This window comes from Argopecten irradians, chromosome 12, assembly GCF_041381155.1.
Source record: "Argopecten irradians isolate NY chromosome 12, Ai_NY, whole genome shotgun sequence".
NCBI classification, from domain to species: Eukaryota; Metazoa; Mollusca; class Bivalvia; order Pectinida; family Pectinidae; genus Argopecten; species Argopecten irradians.
This window is the reverse complement of record NC_091145.1, coordinates 12,124,385-12,152,302: the sequence shown is the minus strand read 5'-3', so window position 1 is coordinate 12,152,302 and position 27,918 is coordinate 12,124,385. Positions and strand designations below refer to the sequence as shown.

At 32.9% G+C, this 27,918-nt stretch overlaps 1 protein-coding gene across 1 annotated transcript; it reads left to right on the top strand.

The window, feature by feature from the left end:
• Positions 1 to 1,726: 1,726 nt before the first annotated feature.
• On the top strand, positions 1,727 to 26,350 carry LOC138336830 (PR domain zinc finger protein 14-like). The gene is made up of 9 exons (XM_069286422.1): positions 1,727 to 2,119; positions 2,517 to 2,797; positions 15,456 to 15,563; positions 16,391 to 16,551; positions 19,621 to 19,888; positions 20,825 to 20,954; positions 23,379 to 23,505; positions 24,544 to 24,654; positions 25,050 to 26,350. The coding sequence occupies exons 1-9, from the start codon at positions 2,055 to 2,057 to the stop codon at positions 25,209 to 25,211; spliced, it is 1,413 nt and encodes a 470-aa protein (XP_069142523.1). The 5' UTR covers positions 1,727 to 2,054; the 3' UTR covers positions 25,212 to 26,350.
• The last annotated feature ends 1,568 nt before the right edge of the window (positions 26,351 to 27,918 follow it).

The window sequence follows — 27,918 nt, the reverse complement described above, 5'->3', positions numbered from 1 at the left end:
TCTTCGAACGCGCCGGCGGCAGTTACATAACAACGCATCGAGTCCGCCCAAAATGCCGTTATGATTCCGAAAGGGGACAACGACATTTCCATGGCAATATTATCGAAACATCCCATAAGAGGCATTTGTGGTCGACGTAAATAATAAAACGAATCATTAGAAGCATATTGTAATTTAGGATCCGGATAAGATTTTTAGTTTCGAGTAAGTGGAAATTCAATTTGACCTACACTGTAACTTACCTATAGAATTTCCAAAACTTCGAAAAAAAGTCGATAATTTGGCATTTCTATCAATTAACTTCATTTAATAATGCAATATTCAGTGTGGAAAATCTATTTTGAACCAAACAATCCTTTTTTTTTTAAATTTAGTTTTTAATACCAAAATAAATATCGCTAAAAATAAGACTGAACAAGTATACTCGTTACATTTCTTTGATTTAGATTTTAATACAATTTGGTATGACAGCTAAATTATATCTACGAAATTCTTTTATTTTAAAAGGAATTTTTGTTACATGTTTTTATTTTATAATATGCAATTTGAATTTAAAAAAAAAATGTTTCATTCAATTTGTTAAAATCTTCTGCTGCTTAATTTCACCATATCAATCCTTTCAAAGTCAGTGATAAGTTTAACCTAAGAGGTCAATATTTATTTTAAATCAAACGTGCTGAGGAAGAAACCACAAAACAAATATAATTCAAAGTTCTATTGCCAGGAAGAAGTGGATAATTTCACTGGTCAAATATAAGATGTCCAGTACCCACTTTCGTTAATCCGTGAATTGGGTGTATTTGCCCATTGTATTTAGATAGACACCCTCGTTTGGTTTGTAATATATCTTTCTGACATATATAGGACTAAGGTTTAGAACTTTAGAGGCCTAAATCAATAATAAAATCAAATAATATCTATTTATTCAACACTTGTCTGGTTTCTTCGACTTAAACAGCCACCTCACGTTTGTCAAATAACACTTCATCGTCTTCGCTCCTCGCTTAATTCGTCAAATATTCGGCGGAAATAAAAGAAAAGCTTTTAAACTTTTAACTACGCGTTTTGTTCATGACCGTCACATATACTTTGAATCCCTTATCTTTTTTGCAAAATAATAAATGCGAAAAAGTAACTGATAAAAATTGTCTTCGTCTCAGTTTTGATCTATACTGAGAACGAAAGAAAAGAAAAAAAATCCCACAAAACCACTGTCCTATCGTATTTTAATTTTGAAATAAAACCAAAATAAAAGAAATAAAAGCGCATCATTTATTTTGTTCAAGACTCGATGTTTTTATTTTATTTAACTAGCATGCATCTCGATAAAGATGAGACATAAACACCCGACGGCCAGGCCAAACAATTTGACTGTTAATCGTGTCATCCTAATCATACAGACACGTCTAATAACAATTGTGAACGAACCTAAAAATAACAGAATACCTACACGAATTACAATTGTGAACGAACCTAAAAATAACAGATATACAACGGATTAAATCAGGTCAATACTACTGTCCACCCTCCCTATTAATACTCAAGCTTGGCCATCAAATGACCAAACTATCTGGTCAGACAAGGCTAGAGTTAGAACCGTGCAACAAACCACACACAATATGAGAAGTGTCAAAAACCCGTCCGGTTGGCCATCGAACGCGACTTAGTGGTCTAACTCCGCCCCCTATTTTATGCTGCTACTCGATTTGAATTAACTAACTCTTAATCTCATTGTACTGTGCCTGCGAGCACATGTAACCCCTTGTCATACTATCAGTCTCACGTCACTTTTCATTAATCACATACATTTTCAGGCGCAAGCGCAAACAGTCGATGATAGCATTTGGATTGACCAAATGAAATCTTGTGTTTACTTTAAAACTTATGAGCGATATGTGAAAACAGGGACAGTACTCCTCGCTCTCACTATTATGTAGTCAGTTTGATCAAATCTCCTCTATGAACAGGTGCGCTAGACACGGAAATATATAATACGTTATTTTTTATTTTCAAAAAATATTTGTGACATTTATTTTATGAACTAATTATAAATTATGGAACAAATGCGACCAAATATGTTTCCATTTTTTCCACATCCGTTTTCTTCGCCAATGCACGGGTAAGTAGCAACTTATACACTTATTATTGTTTTCACATTGATATTCACACATCTTAAAATTTTATTTTCATATTGAACTTAGCTGGTGCTCAAAATTAGAAACATAAATGTTTTATATTAATTATTTTCATATTGAATTTAACTGAAGCTCAAAATTGAAATTATAAACGAAATTGCTCTAAACAAATGTAAATTATCTGGTTTCCTTTTTAACTTTGTTCTATTTTCTTAACATTTATTGAATGATATTTTTCTCAAAATATTGTCCAGAACTTCACTTATTTTTTTCCACTAAGGACACTTATTTTAAATAGCTGAATATATTTTTAATTGCAGGAAAAGTGATGTAAATATTTTATGGAACACTTTTTATTTGTATTTTTTTTTATCTTTTCAGGATGCCGATGGAGCGACTCCACCTCGGGGGTCCGGCATTTCCAATGTCCGCCCCCATGTTCGCCCCACACCACACTCCTGTATCAGGGATGACGCCACCCCTCGGAAACGCGACCCCTGGGATGCTGATGAATAGGTTCGCCCCACCCATGGGGATTCCAACATTTTCATTCTCACAAGAGGAAGTCGACATGGTACTGTACGGATACACAAAGAACAAACAGGGAGAGAAATTAAATGGCCACGCCCTCTCTGGTCTGAGACTCGGGGACATTACTCACGGTAAAGTTTGATTTCTTTATTTGATATAAACTAACATGTTTGATTGCTTTTATGCATATCTTATTTGGTACCTAGGTCAGAATACAAGTTTGATGCAGTTTGGGGTTTCTCTTTTCTTATTAGTAAATTTAAATCTTTGTAGCGATATACGAAAAAGAACGGAAATATTTTTGTTAAGTACGTCATTCGTGCATTGCGAAGTTTCAATCTAATTTATCAAAGGCGATATTGAAATTGAAATGCTTCAAGTTGCAAATAGGAAATCAAATATAATTTTGAACAAACCCATTTTCTTGGATTTGAATTGTTTCTGTTGATATTTTCCTTGAACTGATATGTATATGTATAAGCTCGTCTCATACCGTTGAATGACAATTCTTTAATTTTCTTTTAAACAATGAACAATTTGCATTAATTACATTTCATGATTAAATATACACCTTAGTATATTTCAAGATGTATGGTCAATAAGATCTTTCTAAAATGTTTTTGTCATATGAAGTTCCACATAAAAACAAAACGAATTTTTGTCATGTAAATTGATATATTATCTTTTGCTGTAAATAATGTTAAAAATTGTATTATTTGGTATTGAATCCTTGAAACAATCCTCGTATTATTAGTCCAATTTTATGCTTCGAGATACGCTTTGCCAGCAATTTGATTTTGGCCAGATTTTGAATGGTTGTACATGTAAATATTGCCATCCGATGTAGATACACCGTATACATATACTGTCTTCATGCTTATCCTGGACCATCAGAATTGTATACTATATGTATATATTTATTTTTATAAGGTGATGTATTTGCTCGGGGGCAGGGCGGCTACAGATCCCGTCCCCCCGGGATATTCAAAAGTTAGTAATATACTGTTATACATTAAAAATATATCCTTCAAATTGTTTTTTTATGTCAATCCAGATGCCCCCATATATATACATATGCATGTTTATTGTAATATTATTTAGAAATTATTTATCTTTAATTTCATATGCATTATTGGACAAATTATAACAATATGAAAAACAAACACCATTTTAACTGTCATAAATATAAAAAAAAATGATGCTATCATAAGCAGACATTTCCCTGTAAGGCTGCTATTAAAATGAAAAGCAAAAACATGTCGACTTTTAAACAATCTGCAATCTCTCATCAATTTAATATTTCAGAACCTGATGTATCGACACATTGGTTGATTTATTGATTGATTGATTGATTTCCGATCTTTGAAGATAAATGTTAAAAATTAAATCTAAGAAATTATAATTATGCTGTGTTCTTATATTAATAATGCATTTTTTATAAGTTATGAATTAAATTTTTTGTACGCTTTGAGGTAATAACCATCATTTAACAACGTACAGAATTATTTTCCCCGTTTTAGCGTTCAAATATATATATTTTTTGATTTGCGGATTCCTCTTGGTACTGCACCTGTAAAGGATCGCATAAAGTAAATTATTCGCGGCATGATTTTTTTTTATTTATTTATTTCGCATTCAATAAATATCAGCGAACACATCAACGCACAATCATACCAACATATTCTGATGTTGACATGCTAATAATTAGAACTATAGATACACGGCGCGGAATCATCACATCGCAAAAGGTTTCATATCCCAGTTAGCGAAAATATCAAACGCAAAAATGTCTGCGTGTACAGTATGTTAATTTTCAAGATATTAACCATATTAAACAAAACTAAAGCTTTTTAAATATTATTTGTACCTTCAACATGGCTTGATTACTTTATTGTTCCAGATGCAATAAATGCATTATTCAATTTAGGGAAAGACAATACGTAAAGTATTCATGGAGACAGGAAGAATGTTTCATGACGTTTCACGAATAAATTGGCAAAACAAAATCACATACCGAATGTACAGAGGTGTCTCTAACGAATAACGGTTTCTCACTTCGTATAATGGTTATGTCGGTGACATCATACATATTAAAAATAAATAAATAAATAATATATATATATAAAATTAAATAGATAAATAAATAAACAAATATATAAAACAGATGGCAGAGCATCAGATGGCCCAAGGATAATTGGACTGGTTTTTCTTCATTTTTCTAACCACCACTTTATCGATAAAGTTTAACACAAAATGCTATTACTTGAGAAAATAAATTACTTTTGATAAGTAGTTAATTGTGCTTATAATTTATATGCCTTAGTCTAAGATTAAAACCAGATTCCGCGGAAATACTTTATTTCAAACTGATACATGTAATCTATTTGTAACAAGTGTTTTCATTGGCTAATTATGTTATGAATTTTCATTGAACACGTTGCAACGTCTTTTTTGATTGCTCTGTAAGTGACGGTTATGCTTGTTTTCTGAAGGTAAAGTGTCGGTTCATAGGTCAATATTTATTGTAATTTTCCACTGTACAAAAGCATTCAAACGCTAATATTAATATTTACAATTTCACAGAAATGTGTTTTAAAATGTTGGAATGCATAGTTTACGAAATAGTTCCATTGCCTCTTTAGGATAAGCAATTGACCGCGAATTTTACCTGAAATAACATTGCATTATTTGACCATGCTATCCACACATAAATGACAGCACCTAAAAACACACGATTAAGCACCTATCGATTGACCATCTCAATAATTGGGACAGATAACAGTAGTTTATTTTGACATAAATTATACAACCCAAGGGACAAAATGATATAGAGAGTTAGTCTTTATACACAAGGTATATTGTGTTGAAATTAGCCTAAATTAGGACCCTATGGGTGGTGACAGAGGTTACAGAGGTGGTCACTACAGCAGATTTTACTGTATCTATTGAAAACCATATGTTTTGATGAAATAAGGTGTATGATTCATTAAAAGTCAACGGCAAACCTGTCCAAAGCTATAAACATAAGCAACAATACAAACTTTACACAATGTTTAAAAAAAACATTGCTTCTGATGTTCTTTAAATGTTAAGGATTTGCACCTCTGAGATTTCAGTCTCGTTGAAGTCTCGTTTTAAAAAAGTTTAATACCGGAAAATGTGACTTCTCAGAGGTGTATGTGTTCTTAATAGGAAATACGTCACAGAAGTCACTAAACAATAACTGATAATTCCGAATTTGCATATTACAGAGTTATCTGCACTTGCGGGTAGGTATTGATTGTGACGTCATGTGTTTGCGAGCGTAACGTCATACGTTTCGGAGAAAACGACGTGAATTGCGCTCACAAAATAATGACGTAACAATCGATACCTACCCGCAAGGGAGCTAACTCTGTAATATGCAAAGACGGAATAGTGTAAAACATATTGTAAAGCAATGCTTAGCTTCTCAGCTTAATCGTGTATTTTCACTTTATTGCAAAATAAAAGAAACATACTGTTTTGCCAATACTGTCATATTCAGATCTTACTTGTCTTTGTAAAATTAAAACCTGTGATTGTACATATTATAACTCTCAAAATGTGGGCTACATTAATTTGCTGAATAACAATGTTCTACTTGATTTGCTCGTGTAAAATTTCAAGTGTATGCTGCATATAACATTAATGTACAAATTGAGGTACCGCTGATACAATACACGTGAAGTTTTGATTAGTTTAATTAGCTGTTACTACTATCGCGTTGTGAGGTAGGTCCGTACCGGATTGTATTACTAATAACAAGTTGAATCTCGTTTGCTTTATTTGCTCTTGAGGTGTCAGACTCCGTCTGTTTCTATCTATTTCAGAGTTTCATTGTGCGTAAAACAAACGAATCATTGTGCAGTGCCAGTTATTCTGCACGGAAATCTCTTGATTTGTACTCGTTGGTCTCCTTTAAATGTCACTCAATCGCGTTATCGAGTTAAGAAAAGTAAACTTTAGTTAAATTCGTTGTTCAATTCGTTACATTTGTTCATGCCCTAAATTACTCGGGTATATTTACCTTTATAACACTATCCTAATGGCAAGTCAAAGTAAATGTTTGTACAACATGGCGGGAGACATCTCGCGCGTGGTGCCTGGTCACGTGATTACACAGTGCTGAAAGAGAAACATTTTTGTAGTAACGCCTCCTTGTCATGTTTCCAAAATAAGGAGGTCTGTTCAGTGTTTGAATGTTATACCAATATTACGTGGTAGATGAAGGGCTTCCAGGACGGCACTGTCTGTAAACCCAAGCAGACGACCATTGTTTAGTAGAACGCTACTACGTGTCTGACTTCGATTCCTGAATGGCGAGACAAGAGGTACACTCTCGAGTCTTCTTCTAGTTTCTATTCTCTTTCATGGTTATTTGATAAAGTAACTCCTGACTATTGGAAACATCTGATAACATTCTCTCCCAAAAGCTTTAAACAAACGATTAAGAAGCTGCCTGTTAAAGACCACATTTTGTTTTGATTTTTTGGTTTGGTTCAGTGGTTCTGTTAATAGCCAGGGTCATTCAAGGCCGGACTTCCTTGTATGTGCAATGTTAATGTCGGTCTATTTTGGGAGGCTGCGGTATGTTCGAGTTGTGTCTCCATAGTAGAACTCTTTTCCATTCCATAGTACTATGTCACTGAAGCTTACATCAAAAGACACCAAACAATCCACACCACTCGGTCACATAATACTGACAACGGTCTAACCTATCGCCATAGCGATAAGCACGGACAGAAACTATCACTTATTGAACTTATATTGTTTAAGAAATATCGAATAGTGAAACAAAGTTAAAGAGTCCAAGAAAGACAATTGAAAGTATGTAATTTGTTGTGAAATATGCATATAAATGTAGAAATGTTTCCTTCACCCAAACAAAGTTTCGTCATACAATATTTTTTTTTCACAATGTAATGACATGCTATTATTTTTTTTACAATATTTCGTTTTTTCCAATGAAAGATTTTTATCTCATCAGTATTGCAGTGTCTATATTTTATCTAACAAACCTCATTTTTAGATTGTTTGGTTTCTTACAATTTTTTACACTAGTGTTTCCATCCAAAGATAGGTTATTTCAAGTACATTGATGATGAAATTATATCATTTTCCCAAGTACAATATTCTGTGTAAATGTGGTTATTGCATTTTTCATGCAATGATTCCGTGGTCATAATATCGTCACGCTTCAATGGATAAGCCATAGTTTTGCTCTAGATGTGATTACAAATGATTCGATATTTCATGTTTGATTCGCCAATGGTAGAAGATCTAATACTTCCTCTTTGGGCAAATATAAGCATAGTATAGTTTAACTTAGCCTTTGTTGTCTTCCTATTATTTATCAGCTTACCATTTCACAGTGAATAATATCCATGATGTCTTTGTGATATGCATTATTGCACTAAAATATCAATAATTATTCAACATATGCAATGTATTAATCGTAACATTGAATACTTTGATGATGACGTTTTTCATGAGTTCTCACTAAATTAGTCTTTGCGATATGCATCATTGCACATTTCAACCAATTATCCACCATGTAATATTTATAAATGCGAATATTTTAATGCTAATATTTTTTAGAGTTCTCATTACTAAATTATCGCGCGAAATGCTGATTATGATAGTAATAGTTTCTGACCGTAACAAGTATCGTCCGTACGCCTACCAATCACGATAATCGGTTTTTAATTAGTTACATGCTAATATTGGAGCACACTGTTAATAACAAAGATAACAGCATTTAATAAAAATGTTTATTATTTATCAGATTTCCCCAGAACACCAGTTATACTAATTCCTCCGTCTTGTTATTATGACACCACTTGCTGTCTTGTTCAGCATAACGAACGATTCTTGCTGACATAAATACAACTCTTGAACTAACTGTAATTAACACGAGTGATTTAGAAGTTATATAAATGTAAATTTACGAAAAGATAAAACAACCTCTTACAAAACGATTTAATTTTTTCTGTGAGATTTGAATGAATATCACGTAATACCGTTATGTCAGGAGGATTCTATTTTAACGATTTCGGGAGATATTGCTATGATCGCGAAAATTTGATCTGCGAAAAATTGAGAAGTGATTGAATTATACATGTATAAAGCCAAATCGAATTATTAAAACCACTAACATTTCATTTTCTCGTTTTCAGTTAAAATCGTGAAAAGTTTGACCCGTCTAAATAATAAGCTCAACGGTATTTCGAAATGTTCGCAATTTTATCATTTTTGCTTTCAACTAATAGAATAAAAAAAAAACACCAAACAACACTGATTCTATTAATAAACATAAGAGAGATCTTGTCTCTGAATGTTAACCCAAAAGTAAATCTAAATTACTTAGATTCCAATCGAAAGCTTAACACTTTAATCTATAAACCATTTGAGAGCGATTTTCACATATCTATTTATTACCATTTCCTGTGTGACAAAGCATTAACTAACAGGCACAGTTATTGCTCGCTAATCGGCAGCCACAGATGGGGAAGATTTGACCCGGGGGAGGAGCATCTAGAGACTAGGTTTGAATTATTTACCTACTTAAGGCTCTTCCTATTGTACAACTGATGGTCGACAAACATTGGAAACAATGACCCCGCAATTCTGTTTTCCTACAGACGTACCATCGAGTTAAGTAAATACCCAAAACCTCTCTCGGGGCTACTGTGTAAACAAAATTCAGAAATGGAAGCAAATTGAACACGTCAAATTTAGATTTGAAACATTCTTCCAGAGTTTATTCTCGTCTGTCACACAGGGTGTTCCTCTTGACAGCTTCTATTCGTTTTTGAATGAGAATACTGTCCCGTATTGCTTGGATAAAGATGCGTGACATTAAACACTTTAACAGTGCTAAGATACCTTGTTTAACTTTGCCCATTAGAGTTAGGGCAACCGCCAAAAGTTTAAAGCGTATACACTGGGGACAAATCACGTTTTAACACCTAAACAAACAGAACAGTTGAGAGAATGATAAACGCATGTCTAGAAATGAGGTTTGTTCATACAACTGAGTCACAAATCATAGTTTTTAGTCTTTTTGACGATGTTAAATGATTAATTACTTCTATGTGCACGTATATAATGATTGATCTGTGCGTTGGTCTTTATTGGATGGGGAAGAAGTATATTTGTCATGGTACCTAAGCTATTTTCTACCTCATTAAATCTTGAGACGAGACCAATTGATATAATAGCTGATATCATCATGACAATTAAAGTTGTATAAATATTTATATAAAGAACTGTTTAAGTTGATTTTATATTTGTTATTAATTATTTAAAATCTGTAAATAGAAGTGCATTTCATTGGAAGTTTAGATATAACACTTGTCTTGTAGGTGTGAAATTGTCGTGCTAGTTTAAGACAAATTACGTTAGAACTTGCACGAAGTAAGGAACATGACAATTTGTTTTTTATTGGACAGGTAAATATACATGGTCTTTCTTTTCTGATTAAGAATCAGGACTCGAGATTCTACAGCTTAGCGATCTATTTTATAAAGGAGCGAAACCAGAATAAAATATCCAATAACATTATTGCCAAACAATTTACAAAATGTATTGATATCAAAAAGTAGGATTAGATATTATAAATTGATCTGAATATCCATTAACAGTGTTTTGACACTGGATATTAAATCGTATGATAAAATGATACCGATACTAACCATATTTAGAATAAAACTCTTATATACCTAGTTCTGAGAGCTTTCAGTTCTATCTAGTGGACGCGCAAATTGTCTTGATCTCTAAACACGAAATATTTCTTTGAATACAATATGTGATATGTCTAAATTATTTCGTAACTTATTTTCATTTCGGTTTTTTTCCGTTTTTGAAAAAAAATATATAAAGGAATTCAAGTATATTTCATAATATTTTACAAATCGAACATTGCCGTATAAAATATTCGTTTGTGTTTCAATCTTAAACCTAGTAGAGTAGACCATTGAATAATTATATGATCAATCAATGAATTATTAAAAAAACAATGTCCTTTGTCTATCATTCTTTCGACATAAGCTTTATCAATACCAGCGGTGAACGATGTCTATCTGATGATTTGTTTGTTTTTCTATGAACTCTTTCTTATTATAAAAAATATAGTCGGTAGTTTGATTTTATATTTTTTTTTAGATGAATATGAAAAATAAAAAATGAAAAGACAACTTGTTATCAATTGACCGCAAGAATTCAAAATATAAACTGGCCACGTGATCAGGGAATAATTGGAATAATATCACTGTCGAGATAAGAGATTAAAAAGATTAAGACGTTTCACATTAGAGAAAGTCCTAGATAAAGTTCTTATGTACATTAATTCATTCCATAAGAGGCTTTTCTGAAAGTCATACAGCATTCTTCGAACAAACTTTTGACAGCAGAACAATGGTAACAGAGCTAGCGGCCATTATACCTCGACCCTAGCCTCGAACCTCTCTACGTCAACACAGCTATGATTAACTTTCCTGGTACCTTAGACAACCGTGTGTAAATGTATTGTTAGGGAATAATCTAATTTAGGTAGTAATTACACGTATTAGGGGTAGTTTACCTTTCACATTACAAATATACTTAGCATGTTTATTTATCGGAGTTAATTCCAACTATCAACAGCTTCTGCCTGAATATACAAGTTGTTTTGACCGCCTTTTGTTACAAAGGGCATGATTGGTTCAAAGGTTGTTACAACCAACACTATTTGTCAGTTGACAAACAGGTATTTCAACAAGGTATATGGAAATCCGTAAAAGGATTAAGTACCTAATCTAAAGTTTTGCACTTTGCATTTAAGGCACAAGGATTAATGCCGTCGAGTAGTAAGCATGGTCACCTATACTTATTGTGTTTTGAATCCAAACAATCTCTCCCTAGGACCCGTACATTTTAATAAGATATTTTGATTTCATTTGCTAACGGGAAATATTGATGGAGGGTCTTAACATCAGAATAGTTCGGCCATGCTAGGCGGCTTTCTATATGTTGTTTTTAGGAGTCGGTTCTACCCCCAGACGAGCGGATTAAGGCGCCGACAATTCCAAACCTAATTGAATTTTTAAGATTTAGGTTAGTGGCGATTGAGTGACGCATTTGATTCAGCACACGAGACAGAATATTTTAGGTATTATTCATTAAATACCTAATATTAACATTGTGTATTCATAACCAGTACGTAAATCCGCATGATGCCTTATAAGGAAATCTTTCAGTTTGTCAATAGTTTTACATAATTGTGTTCTAATTTTTTTGTTGCATTGTAAGCTACAAACAACAAAAATAAAGCAACTTTATTTAAATATGATAAGTTAAAAAGATAATACTAATAAAAAAAACCAATAACCTGATTACAGTAAATATATAACGAATGTCGGTTTGATTAAAGACAAATATTAAAAAAAATATGTGCCTCATTACATACATTTCATGCAATGAGAAATGTTATTATATAACAAAAATGCATGTTTACGTTAATTCATTGTTTGTTTTTAAATACTTTTTTTCACAAGGTTTAATGTAATTGATAACATGTTTTTCATAAATCTGTAGTTTTCGAAAAGAGTTCATCCCTACTGATTACTAATCTATTTCTGCAGCTTTCAGGATACTGAATAAATGTATATTTAAATATATAAAAAGGAAACTAAAGACATGCTGAAAATTGTAGTAATATAGTGAAAGTATTAGAGCAAAAGATATATATACATTGTAGTATACAGAAAGCAAACTACCATTACTGTCTCTTACGGAATGGTGCTAGGGCATTGAACAAGCCATGAAACGTGTTCTGTTACAGCTAATGCTGTTAAACCCTGATTACTCTATCGCATCTCCATAACAACTAATGAATACGGCAGTGGGCTATATTACGCGGCGGAAGATCACCAGGAGTGATGCGATTGTGTAATAACCGTCTCACCGTCAGAGCTAGTAAGAATACATCGCGCATACTTAACTCCTGTGATGATCAAATTAGAATACAAATAGAAGAATGGAACTCTCGCGGGAATTGAGACAATCTCGAGTTTTTCACTAGAGAGCTAAATCTGCTCCTTAACGGTGTCCGTGTTTACACGGGTCTCGCGCCATGCGCGAGATCAAACACTCACGAGGATAAAGTCCGATACACTCGGCACATGCGCGCTGTTAAACAGTTGATCAATTTCTAACTTCATTCATTGATGATTTCCAAATTTGATTTATGATATCATATTAATGTATTCTAATTTCTAACAAATGTTCGCTTACCCAGTACTTTTCTAATCTGGACAAGGCGCGTTCGCCTCCGTCCCACCAGACTGTCCCTAACAAGTGAAGGACTCTCCAATCGGATTTGTTTGTCTCCTCATCGCGAACGCGCTCCTGTAATTGTTTTACCCAGGATTAGATCAGTGATAAGATAATAATCGGAGAGTTGAGGACATTGCAGTATGTCCATCACAAATCGGTCACCTAACGACTTTTAGACCATTCTTTACCACGACCACTAATTTAGACAATAATCAGAGAGTTGAGGATATTGCAGAATGGCTATCACAAATCCGTCATTTTATGACCTCTATTTTAGATAACACTAGAATATTTGAGGACATTGCAGTATGACCAGAAACATATATACATACTTTATATTTCTGGTATGACAATTCCAAACTCGTCACCTTGCCACTTCTTTACCATTTTCTTCTATTTCTGTCTTCCACATGTCTTTCATATACATATAATTGTTCGTGTAAAAAATTGTTTTATTTTACCATACAGAAAATAATTACTGCTCAATATAACCTGGAATATTTGTGGGTACTTTCTTTCGTATTATACATTGGGCTAAAATTTCTTTCGTGGTTAGCTGGTGTCATAAAATATTGAATAATGCAATAATAATAATGTGTCAAAATATAAAACAAATCCTTCCGTTGTTTTTAAGTCACCTAGGAAACAACGAACATATAACTATACACACAAAGTATATGATTCATGGTATACCGTATAAAAATGACCACTAGTTATGCTTATATTTGATCTTAAACTGCACCTTTTTGACTGTTTCATAATGAATAGATAGTAAATATTCCTGACTACTTTACATTCTATTTTCATGTTATGCCTTGCATATGAGTTTAACTATCTTAATTCATTGTAATTAAAGGATATTTAACTGTAGTTTTCGTGTAAAATACAATTAAGATCAATTATTAGCAGCACATATACATAAGATAAAACTGTTCAAAACAGAAGTTATCTCTGTAAACACTTTGATTGGTAATTTGAATTAATTTGAATGAATCTCTGTCTAATTGCTTTCATCGTGTGCATACCATCATAGTAATCTGAAAAGTATTTTTAACGATTGAATTAGTATAAGAAGCTGCGATTGGAAATGCTCTATAAACAGAAAGGAAAAGCATAAGAATGGCAGCATTCAATGTGCACATATAGAATGAATTTGAATTGGTAGTACTTAATACTGATATATGAGTATATATCATTTTATACGAGTATATATTATTTTATGTGAGTATATTTTATTATGCACTAAAATCATTGAAAATATCTTAGTAACTATGTAATTATGATTCTTTTTGAACGCATGTAACACAGATAAAAGGTTTTTTTCATTGAATAAAATAGCAATTATTATTTAAATATTTAAATAATACCATCACTAAAATAAAAACGACGAATACTTTAATATGTTTATCAGTGAAATAATTATAGAGTGAAATATATATGTGTTAATATCGCAGTTTATTGTCTTGAAGTTAGAATTTACTTCTTTGGTGCGTACTTTTGAAATTACTCGGTAATTATATGGCCAATAATTCCTGATACTGTATGGGTCAAGAAGTAATATCCAAGTTATGTTCCTGGTAACACGGGATCCTTACAAACGTATGTCAGTAGGACACGAATTACTTCAAATAGTAAATATGGAGCAGGAAAGGCAAGACAGTCTGCCCCTTTATCAAGGCACACATACGTAAATACGCTCAAATGATATCGAATTAATATTACAGAAGATACAAAAAGACGAAAGGAAACAAATTTTATATTGAAGTTTAGCGCAATAACCCTTCGCGAGCGAAGGCCGAAGTATTAGCCATTACGCTCGGAAGAATCCGTTGAAATGGCCTAAATGGTAATATTGCATTAATACTGGTAATTCATCAATATAAACATAAACATTAGTTTATACTCATGAAATTTTTATATTATCTGTTTATGTAATCGATAACGGTTCTAGATCGTTGATGGGTCGTTACAAAATGAAGTTTTAAACCTATATCATTCTGTGATGCGATTATGAAATAATGGTTTGTGATAGTTAATTAAAAACACAGTAGCTTTACAATCACTAGTTTAATTTTTCAATCACATTTTCACACACTGGTTTCTCACATCGCGTGTTATTTTCTCTTCATACATTTACATTTTTCATCAATGACGTATAAACCGATTTCATCGTTTCAATGTTATCTTAATACCCCTTTTACATTTTTAAAAAGTAATTTTTGCAGGTATCAGACCGATGCACAATACACTCAATCATACGACATCTGACGAACCCTTCTTTTTGCGAGGGTGAAACATTTAATTTATCATAATACTTAGTTGTGTCTGTATATTTGTAAATTTATTATTATTATTTTTTAAATTTATTTTTTACTTGATAGGTGGTTATCTATGTTTGTTTTTAAATTTCTATATTTGCAATGTTTGTTTAGATACATTTTTCTATATTTGCAGGCATAGACAGAATACTAGGAGGGGGAAGTGCCTATTCTCATTCGCCAATGCGACAACCTATGATCACTACTAAAGTCTTAGAAGCTGCGGGCCTCGATCTCCCAGAGGGTACGATCATCTGGTATTATTAGTACCTAGCATAGAGCATAGAAAAAGAAAAAAAAAACAACAACAAAAAAACAAACAAACAAACAACATCAGCTTTATTTAAGATTGAGTAGTAAAATGATGTTTATAGGAAAGGAAATTTCGGTCACATGGATTTGATAATTTTCAACATTAAAAATGATAATGACGGATAATGAATTAAAACATTGACTCCGAATTCGGTTTACAGTTTGCTTTGTTTATTTGGGCCCTTTGTGTCACAAGCAAATGAGTCTGAAATAATTGAATCACTACCAATTTAATTATTGTAGACGTTTACATTCTTATATTTAAAGATGCTCCACCGCCGACAGAGCATAAATGATATTCATCATTCGAACAATAATTTGTGTTTAATCGTGTATATATATACCTAATTAACACAAAAAAATAATATAAAATAATTTATTTCGCCTTTAGTGCATGCGCAATCAGTACTCTATTCCATATAGAATATAGTGGCACGGATTTGTTTTGGGATGCAATTAATTATTTTTCATATTTTTAACTTGAAGTAAAATTAGAAGCTCAAACTTTTCAATGGCGGTAATGGTGTAAAGTAAGTAATTTTTGTAACAGAAGAAAAATACTAAATCGTCTGCTTCTGTTTTTGTTAGTGAAAAAATACCATTTGTCAGCGGTGGAGCATCTTTAAGTTTGTGTTGCTTTTCTATTCATTATTTTGAGGTGCAAAGTTGTTTGTATTCACTAAACGATCTTACCAAGTCGTTAATGTTTATTGACATCCCATTTCACAAATACACTCTTTATTTATTTTATTTCGACAGGGGTGGCCATTTTTCAGACGACCTTTGCAGGGGGAATACACTACGGTGTATTCTGTACCAAAACTATCATTGCCCGGGGAACCAAATTCGGCCCCTTTAAAGGCAGGACCGTCAACATGAGTGAGATCAAGACAAACGATGATAATTCATATATGTGGGAGGTAAGAATACCAAATTTTGTTTTTTTGAAGAAAGACGTAATTGAAGACGACCTGATAATGTGCACATATGTTTTTTTTTTTTTTTTTTTTTTTTTACAAAAAAAATAAAAATTTGATATCCCAGACATGTTATATATCTGAAGGCTGCCAAGGTTGGGGCCTTGGGGTCAGCCCCAAAAATAGAAACAAATGTCCCAATACAGGAGGGCTCTCATTCATCACACCACTTATATTCAGCCCCAACTCATAATAACTCATCACATTTATCCTATAAACATAGACATTTATGCAAACAAAAACAATATGTGTACATATGTTAATGTTAATTTTTTGTTTACCTTTTAAATTTATATCGAAAACGTATTTTAATTATTGAATGCTCTCTACATTCATTGTATCCCACTTACGAAGCTTTTGATATTAGGCGTAAGTTTTAGATTACGATAGCTTCCTCAAAATCTATATAAAAATGTGATTTTGGCGAACAAGCACTTTTACAGTTTTTCATGTAAAATGCGATCATCATCTTTTTTAATAATACAAATTTGAAGCAAAATGATATACAGATTCTATGTTTTGCTGTGTGAAATCAATTTGCGAGTTGATTGGTTAGAAGAGAAAAACATGAATCAAAATTGTAATTATTGCTAAGAATAATGTTGCTTTCATAATCAAGGGCACTTTTTGGTAGAAGTTTGCAAAATACGTGGAATCATGCTTATGTAAATATGTCAAATAAATGATGGTATTGATAGACGTGCATGAATTCATGCGTTTGCAAATATGTCTGAATAATTAAGGTCATGAAATATATTATCCGAACTCTGAGTGATAAACAGTACGTATTTGTAATAAGTGGTTAATTTACCTATATACTGTATGAAATGTACAATCTATATAGAGCAAGATGATTAAGATGCGAGGAGATACCAAACAATTTGATCGGAAAAGAACTATTTCTTATTTCAGATCTATTTTATTTTTAAAATTCTTAAGAAAATTTTCATCTTTAATACTCATACGAAATATAAAACATATTTTGGTTCATGCTATCTTATCTTTGTATTAGTGTTTAAGATGTTGCCCTGTCCGACATTTTTAACGTCTTAGAAATTATCAAATATTACGTTACCCTTTATAGACTGTTATTTATAGCCTAAAACTGGTAAATTAATGCTGAGAATTTCAAGTCGCCACTTACATTTATATATATATCAATGTCATTCCGGGTTTGTCGTGAAAATTTTAATATCTTAATAATCTATCTATTTAAATATCATCTTAATATCACACCTAAAGGGAGTATAAATTTTCTAATATTTACCATGGCCAAAACCTGTACAATTATAATACATTTTCCGTGCATATCTTTTGCACTTATCATTGCATCGATTCTTCCCAAATAGCGAGTAATTGTTAATTTCGCCGCCTCACACGACTTTAAAAAGTCTGAAGAGGAATCGAGTGTCGAAATCGGGTAATTAAGAGGTTTGGCGACCAATATGAAGATATAAGAGCGGTATAAGAGTGGTTAAGTTTAGTTTAGATTCTAACCGTCACAAGGAGAAACAACCTTGAGAATCAATATATCAGGTGTGAGTTTTCATGTGCACACACACAGATGGAAAAATATCTAGCCATGTCGTTAGTTTACTTTAATTTTCTGGTTATCATATAAAAAGGGGAGGTATTATACAACGCGTTGAGTTTTAAAGTTATAACTAGCATACCATGTTTACAACAGTTTAACCCGTGTTTTACTGTATGCATGCATGGTGAAGCTAAACACTTATTTTCTAGTTATTAGGTATACATTTTCAAGAACTTAAATTTTGCATTTAAAAAAAAAAGATCAAGCTGGCAATGATTTTAAGAAGAACGTCTAGGTTTATACTCATTATCAGTCAAAATCGCTACGAGTGTTAGCTTTTTAAGTTGTAGTGTCCTTCTTTAATTTGCAACGAGGACGGGGTCTAAAACTGCGCACCTTTTGTGAGTTAATGAGATCAGGCTATCTGCCAGAACTGTCAATCTTGTCGGTCCGATTGTTACTTGTGACAAATTATATTGACATTCCAGTGCGAAGATGTTTGCTAACACACGTGTTCAAATACTACGTACTGACATGGTAGTGGGTAGACATGATGTTTAATCATCCGATGATGAGTCTGAATGGACACTTACCATACTTCTGTCAATACCAGACGACTTTCTTAAGATACTGCCAGTCGTCCATTCACTAGGTTAGGTATAAGGATGTCACAATCTGCCAAAGTTCAATAATTCGATGGCCACATTTCGGGGCTTGATTAAAACATTCCATAGAAGTAACACACGTTTTCGGAAATACACTTAATGACTCGTGTTATTAACCTTGAGTTCTCCCGCTAAACAGTTAAACAAGTTGCGGTTTGATGTTACGATAATAAGTGTATAGTACCTTTTGTCTCCAGGGGTTCTCACGAAAAAGGACTTTCTTGTTACTATTACCTTATATACAAATATAACATTTAGACAATTGTTGTGATATTTTCATTTTTTTTTCAAATCTATGTCGAGAGTTTCCTTTTATTTTCTGGTTATCATATAAAAATTGAAATGCTATACAACGTGTTAAATTATCATCAAGACGATAAAAATAGTTTTTGTTTTTAACGTTTCATTTTTGTTACTTGTTGGTCTTAAATTACTCTTTAAAATATTTAATCTACATTTAGTTTTATTAAAGCAGTACTTATATTGCTATTATAAGAAAAATATATTTTTTACTTGTATGTACATAGAAAATCTTTAAGTTAATTGATTACACATCTATCTGACAAATCATGCCTTTGTTATAAGAATATGCAAATTAACTTACTTTAAACCGCTCTATTTTTTCGCGAAGTAAAAATATTCTCGGAAATTCGTGAGATAGCTGGAACGCCAGTATTTGACGAATAATTGTACTACAATGTATTTACAAAATATCCTTAAAAAGTCGCGAATTTATGTGTTCAGCATTATCTTTCAAATGTTTTAACAGTATCTAGACGGATATTATTATTATTATTTTTCTTCCATTTTCAGATTTTCCAAGAAGGCAAATTAAGTCACTTTGTGGACGGTCGCGGCAGCACGGGAAACTGGATGTCCTTTGTGAACTGTGCACGGTACGCACAGGAACAGAACCTTATCGCTATCCAGATAGACGGAGAGATCTATTATGAGGTGTGTAAAGACATCCCCCAGGGGGCGGAGTTCCTGGTGTGGTACGGGGACTGTTACTTACAGTTCATGGGTGTTCCTGTTTCCTTGAAGGAAATGGCAGATGGGGAAGGCAACCAGGAAAGTGAATGTAAGCAAACTTTTTATCTACTTTTTTTTCTAATTTCCTTGTGCATAAATAAATATTATTTAATACTTTGGATTGAAAATCCTGTAAACAATATATTTTAGATTGTATGATTATTAAGAAAAAGGAAATTAAGGGCTGACAACACGCTGATATATCTTCCAGAACTTTCAACAATGAAAAATGTGTTTTTGAAAATGTAATTTTAAGAGTTGATGGACGAAACGCCCTTTCGCCTTTGATTATTCTCTAGCAATAGTTACCGGCTAAATGCACAAAATTGAATCGCAGGCGAAAATAGGATTACAGTAATGTTTACCAACTTTTTCTCTTAATAACTTTAAATCAATAAGAAAATATAATATAATCACCATCTATCATTGTCTTTGTATTTGCACAATTTGGTGTTTTGTAAAATAGTTCGAGGTAATTGCAAATGCTATTGGTTTGCCGTATGTAACGGTAACTTGAAATTGAATAATTCACATTAACTTACTATAGATAAACATTTTAAGTAACTTATTCATCGCTCTAACTTCAATCATATAATCTTCGAACCTAGGTATAATCCGAATATTGTGCCCCTTACTGTACCAATATTTGCTAAAGGTAAACCAATTGCTTTTTCCGCGCGATTACATTTCGCATATTTCGTGGGATATAAGGAATCACAAAAAATAATTCTCCGCAAAAAATCAATTTACTATTTTGAGAACTTGTATTAAGTAAGTTCAAGCAGGAGGCTTCATCGCTTGATGCATTTTAGGTTATTGAAATATTGATTTGAAAAATATTTTGGCGGATCGCATTTTATGTACATATAGTTTGAATATGCTGACATAAAGAAAACGAGGTTTAAGATATCCATTTTCTGTAAAACAAAAATAAAAAAATAAAAAACGGTATTTTGTGACGGTTATTTTTTTTTATTTGAAACAGCGTCCGAGGGGTACCAGTGTGAGCGCTGTGGGAAGGTATTCGCCTATAAGTACTACAGAGACAAACATCTAAAGTATACACGATGTGTGGATCAAGGCAACAGGAAGTTCCCGTGTCACCTTTGCAGCAGGTAATAATTTTTATTTATTCAATTGAAATAGGTTGAGAATTAGGTTATAAATTGTACTACTAACTGTCATGGTTTTTTGATGAAAGGATCATTTAAGGATATGGCGAGTTTAGGAGTTCGATGAAAGACTTCGCGACGTAGGGGTAGAGGGCTTGTGGTAATATGTCGGGTCATTTTAAGTACTTGGCCACTGCAGCTTCTCCCCGACATAAATTTGTTTGTAGTAATCTGATAGTTACAACGCAACTCGTCAAATCTGAGATTTGAAACAATGATATATGGCGACGTGTTTTTGAGTGATAAAGAGACAATGCATTTTTTTTGTTAAATTAGGATTAGTTCCAGACAACATTTCCTCAAACATACTAATACCTATACCGAAGATTACACAGTGTTCACTGTTGTAATACACGGGTCCAATCGTACCCTTACAATCTCGACTAATCACCAAGATGACGTTTACCATTAAGACCAAAGTGTTTCTGTTTTTGTCCTCCAAACGACATTAACTAGTCGGTAAACTTTCCTAAGTAAGTTACATGTCCCCCACTGCTAGCAGGCCGGGCGGTAATGCTGTTACGTCAAGTCTTCTCGTCTCAATTGGATTGTCCCGAGACTCTGGATAACGGAAGTGAATACGGCGGGGACAACACGTGAACCCAAGTCATCTATTTAAGAAAAAACAAGAAAAGCTTAGAAAGAGGGTTTCTCACAACACACCTCTATTGGGATGTAACTTCTGGCTTCGTTCTCGTCCCCCTCGACACTCGATGCGGGTTTCGATTCATATGTCTGTATTCCCCTCTCCGGTCTCGTTGCTGGCGAAAAGCTTCAAATTTGCCTTTTGCAAAGGGCAGGAAATTTCTCCTCCATAAGGCGCCATGGAAGTGATGTGGGTAGTTGGGCTTTCTATGGTTTATTAATTCTATTATATGAGTGTTTACGCAACGGAACTAACGACCCAGTAACCGCATGATAACATAACTGTTAATATAATCAAACCCCCGCCTGTGTCGGAGCGGTAGCACACAAATGCCTTCTGCCTATCGTCAGGAGTGTAGTATAATAAAATAGATGCTTTAATAATGGTGATATAATGTTCACGAAGCAGTTTGAGATTATACCCTAATAGCATCTACTACCGGTATGGCTGCTGATATTGTTTTAATTGTTCTAATAAAATAATGTTGATCTATATTTATAGTCCCGTTAGGAAAATTACATTTGTAGTTGCTTTACATTTAAAGTGATTGTTATGTGTTTAGTTATGTCTTTAACTATTAAATTTAAAAATAATTTACAAATTTTCAATTTTATCAATTCATTTTGCAGCTCAACTATTGAAGGATTTTGTGTTATGTGTAATTAATTGTTGTTGCAATTTTTGCTTTGAAACAAGTAAAGAAGTTTAGTTAGTCTATTTAATTATATTACACTCCTGGCGATGAACAGAAGACAGTTGTATAATACCAACTTTTCTTCGGATATTTCTGCTCTTGAAAAGAAAATGTAATTCTTAATTTCCTCTCCACCGATGCCTATATTTAGTCCTCAATTACCCTGAATCTGAAGAAACTTTCAAGACAAAGATCAAAGCAGCTTTTGGTAAATCATGTGACGCTCAATGACAAAATTAAGGTTTATGACCTTCTTTAAACTAGTGATTTTGGTATGCCTAAATATCACTTCTTAGGTGTATTTGAACAAAACAGCCGCCATTTTCCTGACAAGGTCAAAAAGGACTCGATGTGTATGCCTAAGTTAAGTCGAATCCGGTCAAACCAACGTTTCTACTACATGCTAAAAACACTAGTAAACAAAATGACATGGTTATTTGGTGACCGAACCCCGTGGACGTGTAACAAAACACTGTACAATTGCATATTTTATATATTTACAAACAACACACCAATCTACGAGTCAAATTATGTTTGAAAACACCCAAGAAGTATACAAAAAATCACTAGTTTAAACAGGGTCTTTAACCTTAAGTCATTAAGATGCTGTAAACCAACTGAATCTCTGAATCTCCATATCAAAACACGTTCGCGAAGATTTACGTTCGCGGAATTAAAAACGAAATTGTATTCCTATAAATATAAGTGATAAAGACATTAATTCGCGAAAAAAAAAACTTTCGCGAATTTACTTGGATCGTGAAATCCGTGGTAGTAAATCGGACGCAAAAATGTGTTTACTGTACATGATGTGGTGTGAGCTTTAGGAAAATCCGTCGATCACCGGTTTAGTTTTTCTCAAGGCCAAAGCAATATCTCACTTGAACTCTCACCACACCGAAGTTGAAGGTGACCTAAGTTTATGTGAGAAAAACATTTCTGTGACGTTAAGTGAGATGGCATGATTTTTTCTCAAGCAGTCTGGTTAAATTAAGAAATTAATGACCCTTTCTTTTTCCTATTTTAGATCATTTGAGAAGCGGGACCGTCTGCGCATTCACATATTGCACGTGCATGAGAAACATCGGCCGCACAAATGCATGGTATGTGCTAAGAGCTTCAGCCAGTCATCGAGTCTAAACAAGCACATGCGGGTAAGGGAGACAACCTGAATTGGCTTTTAATATTCAGACAAAAACCTTTTATTGGATATGTTCATGATAGATATCCGCGTATGGATAAAGAACATATGCAAGAAGTATGACAACAGCTAATAGTTTGGTTTATCTTTTAATTGGTTGCTATGACTTTAAAAACAAAGATGTTTACAAAAAAAAAAAAAAAAAAAAAAAAAAAAAAAATAGGTAAGTTATAATGCTTAACATTTTTACATTAGTTACATAAGGATTAGGTTGTACACTATAGGCAACGGAAAATTCATGGTACTGACTGTTTTGAAAATAAGAGAAATTGAGAAAATAAATATGAGAACGGCTTAAGTATTGAAGTAATATTCCTAATTTGTTTTCATTAGCTCGCCTATTCGAAGTATATGGGGAGCTAATGTTGTCACCCCCGGCGTCGGCGTCAGCGTTGGCGTCCCATTTCACGTTAAAGTTTTTGAGCAAGTTTCTGTTTCGTCAATTGTTTAAGCTTAAGTCATCATAAATGTTTATGATTTTATTTTCCTAATGTGTATGGATGCTGAACGTGATAATACAACCAATTTGGGGCCCTTTAGGGGGTTTTTGAGTCTGTTAATTTGTCATATTTCCATGTTAAAGTTTTTGAGCAAGTTTCTATTTTGTCAATTGTTTAAGCATAAGTCATCATAAATGTTTATGATTTTATTTTCCTAATGTGTATGGATGCTGAACGTGATAATACAACCAATTTGGGGCCCTTTAGGTTTTTTTTGAGTCTGTTAATTTGTCATATTTCCATGTTTAAATAGTAAATACTTGAACATCAACTTCTTCTGAATAGGCGAGCTTTGCTGTTCTCCAACAGCTCTTGTTTTTGATTAGCATTCTATTTGCTTTGCCATTTTAATTTTATAATCTTATGAACTCTCATACACTGACAAATCCTTCCTAGGATGACGAAACGAATTTTTGTATCAAGATACAATCTTTCTCTTAAATCTGAAATTTGACTGTAAAAGTTTTGACAATAGACTCTGTGATTACCAGGTACACAGCGGTGAAAGACCATACAAGTGTGTCTACTGCAACAAAGCCTTCACAGCGTCCAGCATCTTACGGACACACATCAGACAACATTCAGGGGAAAAACCATTCAAGGTACGGTAATATAAACTTTGATAAGAGATATTCCAAAAATAAGATGAAGATTAACGATTGTTTAGTTTTAAACACTATCTATTGAAATGTTTTTGAAACTTGTCAACATCTTCTCACTGGGTTTAGATAATTCAACATAAGCAACTGAAATAATAGGGATCTCAAAGATAGATCGATGATTTTATTAATAAAATTAAAGTATTAAACACTATTTATTGAAATGGTTTTGAAACGTGAAAACATCTATTCAATGGGATTACAGAATTCATATGTCGTCAATTATCATTGTCCCCTCATAATCATAATAAAATCAAACGGTATTCCGTAAATAAAGTTTATGATAAATATCGTTAAAAAACAACAGAAGAAATATTTAATCTATATTCCTTTTTCAGTGTCGACATTGTGGTAAAGCGTTTGCATCACACGCCGCTCATGACAGTCACGTGCGGAGAACGCACGCGAAGGAGAAGGCGTGCTCTTGTGGTGTCTGCGGCACAATATTCGCCACCTCATTTGAACTGAAATTACATATGAATGTTCACGCCTCAGGATAGTGGTGGAGACTGGCATTAATTTATTTTGTTGAGTGTTGCGTTATGTGTTAAATATGGAGAGATTGTCATTTAAGGTCTTTGTAAAGTTACTTCACACGAGCGATATATACTCATCTGAATAGGGTCACTATTGTTAAAACTTCCTTTTTATCTCAGCTTCACATGGTTGTATTGCAGAAAGTATACTTGATGGTAACATTATTTTTACGGCAAGAAATGAAATTTCTCTCATTGCTGGATCCTTGTAGGTTTAATATATGATTCTGATAGATTCCTTACCTTTAAAGAATTTCCTAACTTAAAACTCCTCATAGGAAAGCATTACAGAAGTTAGGAAAGAATCCGAAGTTAAGGAGCCTTCCTTAAAATTTGTAATGATTCCAATGGAGACTTTTTAGTTATGGAATTCTTTAAATGTTCGTAAAACTGAACCTAGGGGTTACTATCACTGTCGTTATATCCATACGTGACGAGAATGACAGTACACTTGAAATTTCGAGGATACAGATGAGTTGCTATTCACTATTATGATCCTAATTATGTTTTTCTTCGGTTCGTTTTAAATTGATACATTTAGAAAAGCAGACTTACGCTATTATAGTGTTCTTATACTCAAATCGATTCATACACTGGAGAAAAGTCCATTCTACGTGTGTTTTTCTTACATTCCTATTTCAGTGACATAATATGCACTCGACATATTGAATTTTCAAACTATTGAATACCGCATAAGACAAACTGCTTAGGTCGAAAAGATTTTTTTTATATTTATTATTTGGCTTGAAAAGCTTGATATATTTTATATGTTGTTTGTTGATATTCATCATTGGCGAAATCATAATTTATCACATTCTTATCTATAAGAATGACACCATTTTGTTTCACATCGTCAGTACGGACAGCGTGAAACGAAGGGAAGTAACTATGATAGATGAGTCTATCATAGTGTAATCATTTTACACAAACAGATTCCATTGTATAAATTCTATTGTCATGATTTATTTGTAATCATGATGAGACATAATACTGAATTACAAAATATGCATGTTTTTTATTTTATAAAAAATGTGAATGTTCGCAATGCGGATGGTGATGCTATGTAATTGTGCTATGTTAAAATATATTTGTTTGAATAAAAAAACAGAACATATATTTTCAGTACTTTATCATTGCTGCGTTATCTTACTATGGTACGACATCTACACATAGTATCTGTTAAAACTTCAGTAGGTGAAATTATATGTTCACGAATAAGTTGAAAAAATAATGACACGAAATTAAATTTAATACATGTTAATTTGTTAATATTAGATTTAAAAAACTAAAATGGGATGACCAAGTAAAACGGAGATGCGTTGTGGATTGTAGCTAGTAAGTTGACTGATTTCTGTCATCTCACTTTATCGCATTGGCGGGGTATCAACGCAATAATTCGGCAAAGTAATTATACCCACTAAATCGCATTGACGTTTAGTTTACCTGGGTACATATGACGCATAATGCGCGCCGCTGAATTGAACTCATGTTTACGAAAAAAAATAGTATATCATTACAGAAAAGATGCCTGTACTCATATATCAAAGGAGTATCTGTTCTAACAGTCTTGTTGATTGGACAAGATGTTCGCCCAACGCCTAGCGGAACCAATCAAATTGTGAGGATCATTCATGATACTGCAGCAAATGCGGCTTAAAGTACACATATAATGCTGATTTGCAAAGTTTTTTATGGTGACAGCAATATTTAAGACATGTATGAACCATGCTACTTAATAATTGACAATTACTATAACCTAAATTAAGCTACTTATAATTTAAGACGACTGAACTTGTTTAAATCGACAATCACCATTAGTAACATTTCCAGAAACATTAACCTCATTCTTGTAAACAAGAATAATGATGTAAAGTATACCTTCATATAATTATTAAATACGTAAACAGTACCTGTTACGTAGTTTACCTTGTTAGCTACTATAGATGCACGCTTTACCTACATAATCATTAAAAAATAGACAGCACTTATAAGGATATACGACATGTATATCAAGTACACAATCGTATCGATAATTACATATATATATCTAACGCCGGAAGTACCTAATATATATACGTATACATCAGGCAAGGAGTCGGACGTGACAGCAAGTACAGTTGGTAAGTAAATCATACAACTATACTAAAAACTAATTTCTGTTGGGAGTGTTTACTTTTGTAAATATCACTATCCAAGAAAATTCGTGAAAAATTATCGTGTGGAATTAACATCTACTTTCTCACATCATTGATGCTGATAGGAATTTCCACGTATATGTATATATGTATATAATCACCTACTGACAAGACCGCAGAAAATAAAACATGAACTTGGTAGTACATATTACATACATATCAAACATACAACAACACGATGCTCGAATATAAATAAACTATTCTTCGCATTACCTAATTTCGCGATCTCCAATTCAAAACAAGCTCGCAAAGCTTGATTAACTTTCGCGGATTTAAGAGTTAAATGAAAAGTATTATAAATAGAAGTGAGGTTGATATAAATTTGCAATGACAAATTCCCGCGAATTTTCTTGGATTGAGGAATTCTTCTAAAAAAACAACCCGCCCAAAACATGTATATAGTACGATTCGTTGGTAGAATAAAGCCAAATTAATTTTGTTCTGTTATTATAGTACAATATTGGAATTCAAATAAA

What these genes read in the sequence shown, in the direction of transcription:
- LOC138336830 (XM_069286422.1), top strand. Translation starts at nt 2,055, where the DNA reads ATGGAACAAATGCGACCAAATATGTTTCCATTTTTTCCACATCCGTTT. An exon ending in AGGCAACCAGGAAAGTGAAT is followed by an intron (nt 19,889 to 20,824) that starts GTAAGCAAACTT and finishes TATTTGAAACAG; the next exon opens with CGTCCGAGGGGTACCAGTGT. An exon ending in CAGGGGAAAAACCATTCAAG is followed by an intron (nt 24,655 to 25,049) that starts GTACGGTAATAT and finishes TTCCTTTTTCAG; the next exon opens with TGTCGACATTGTGGTAAAGC.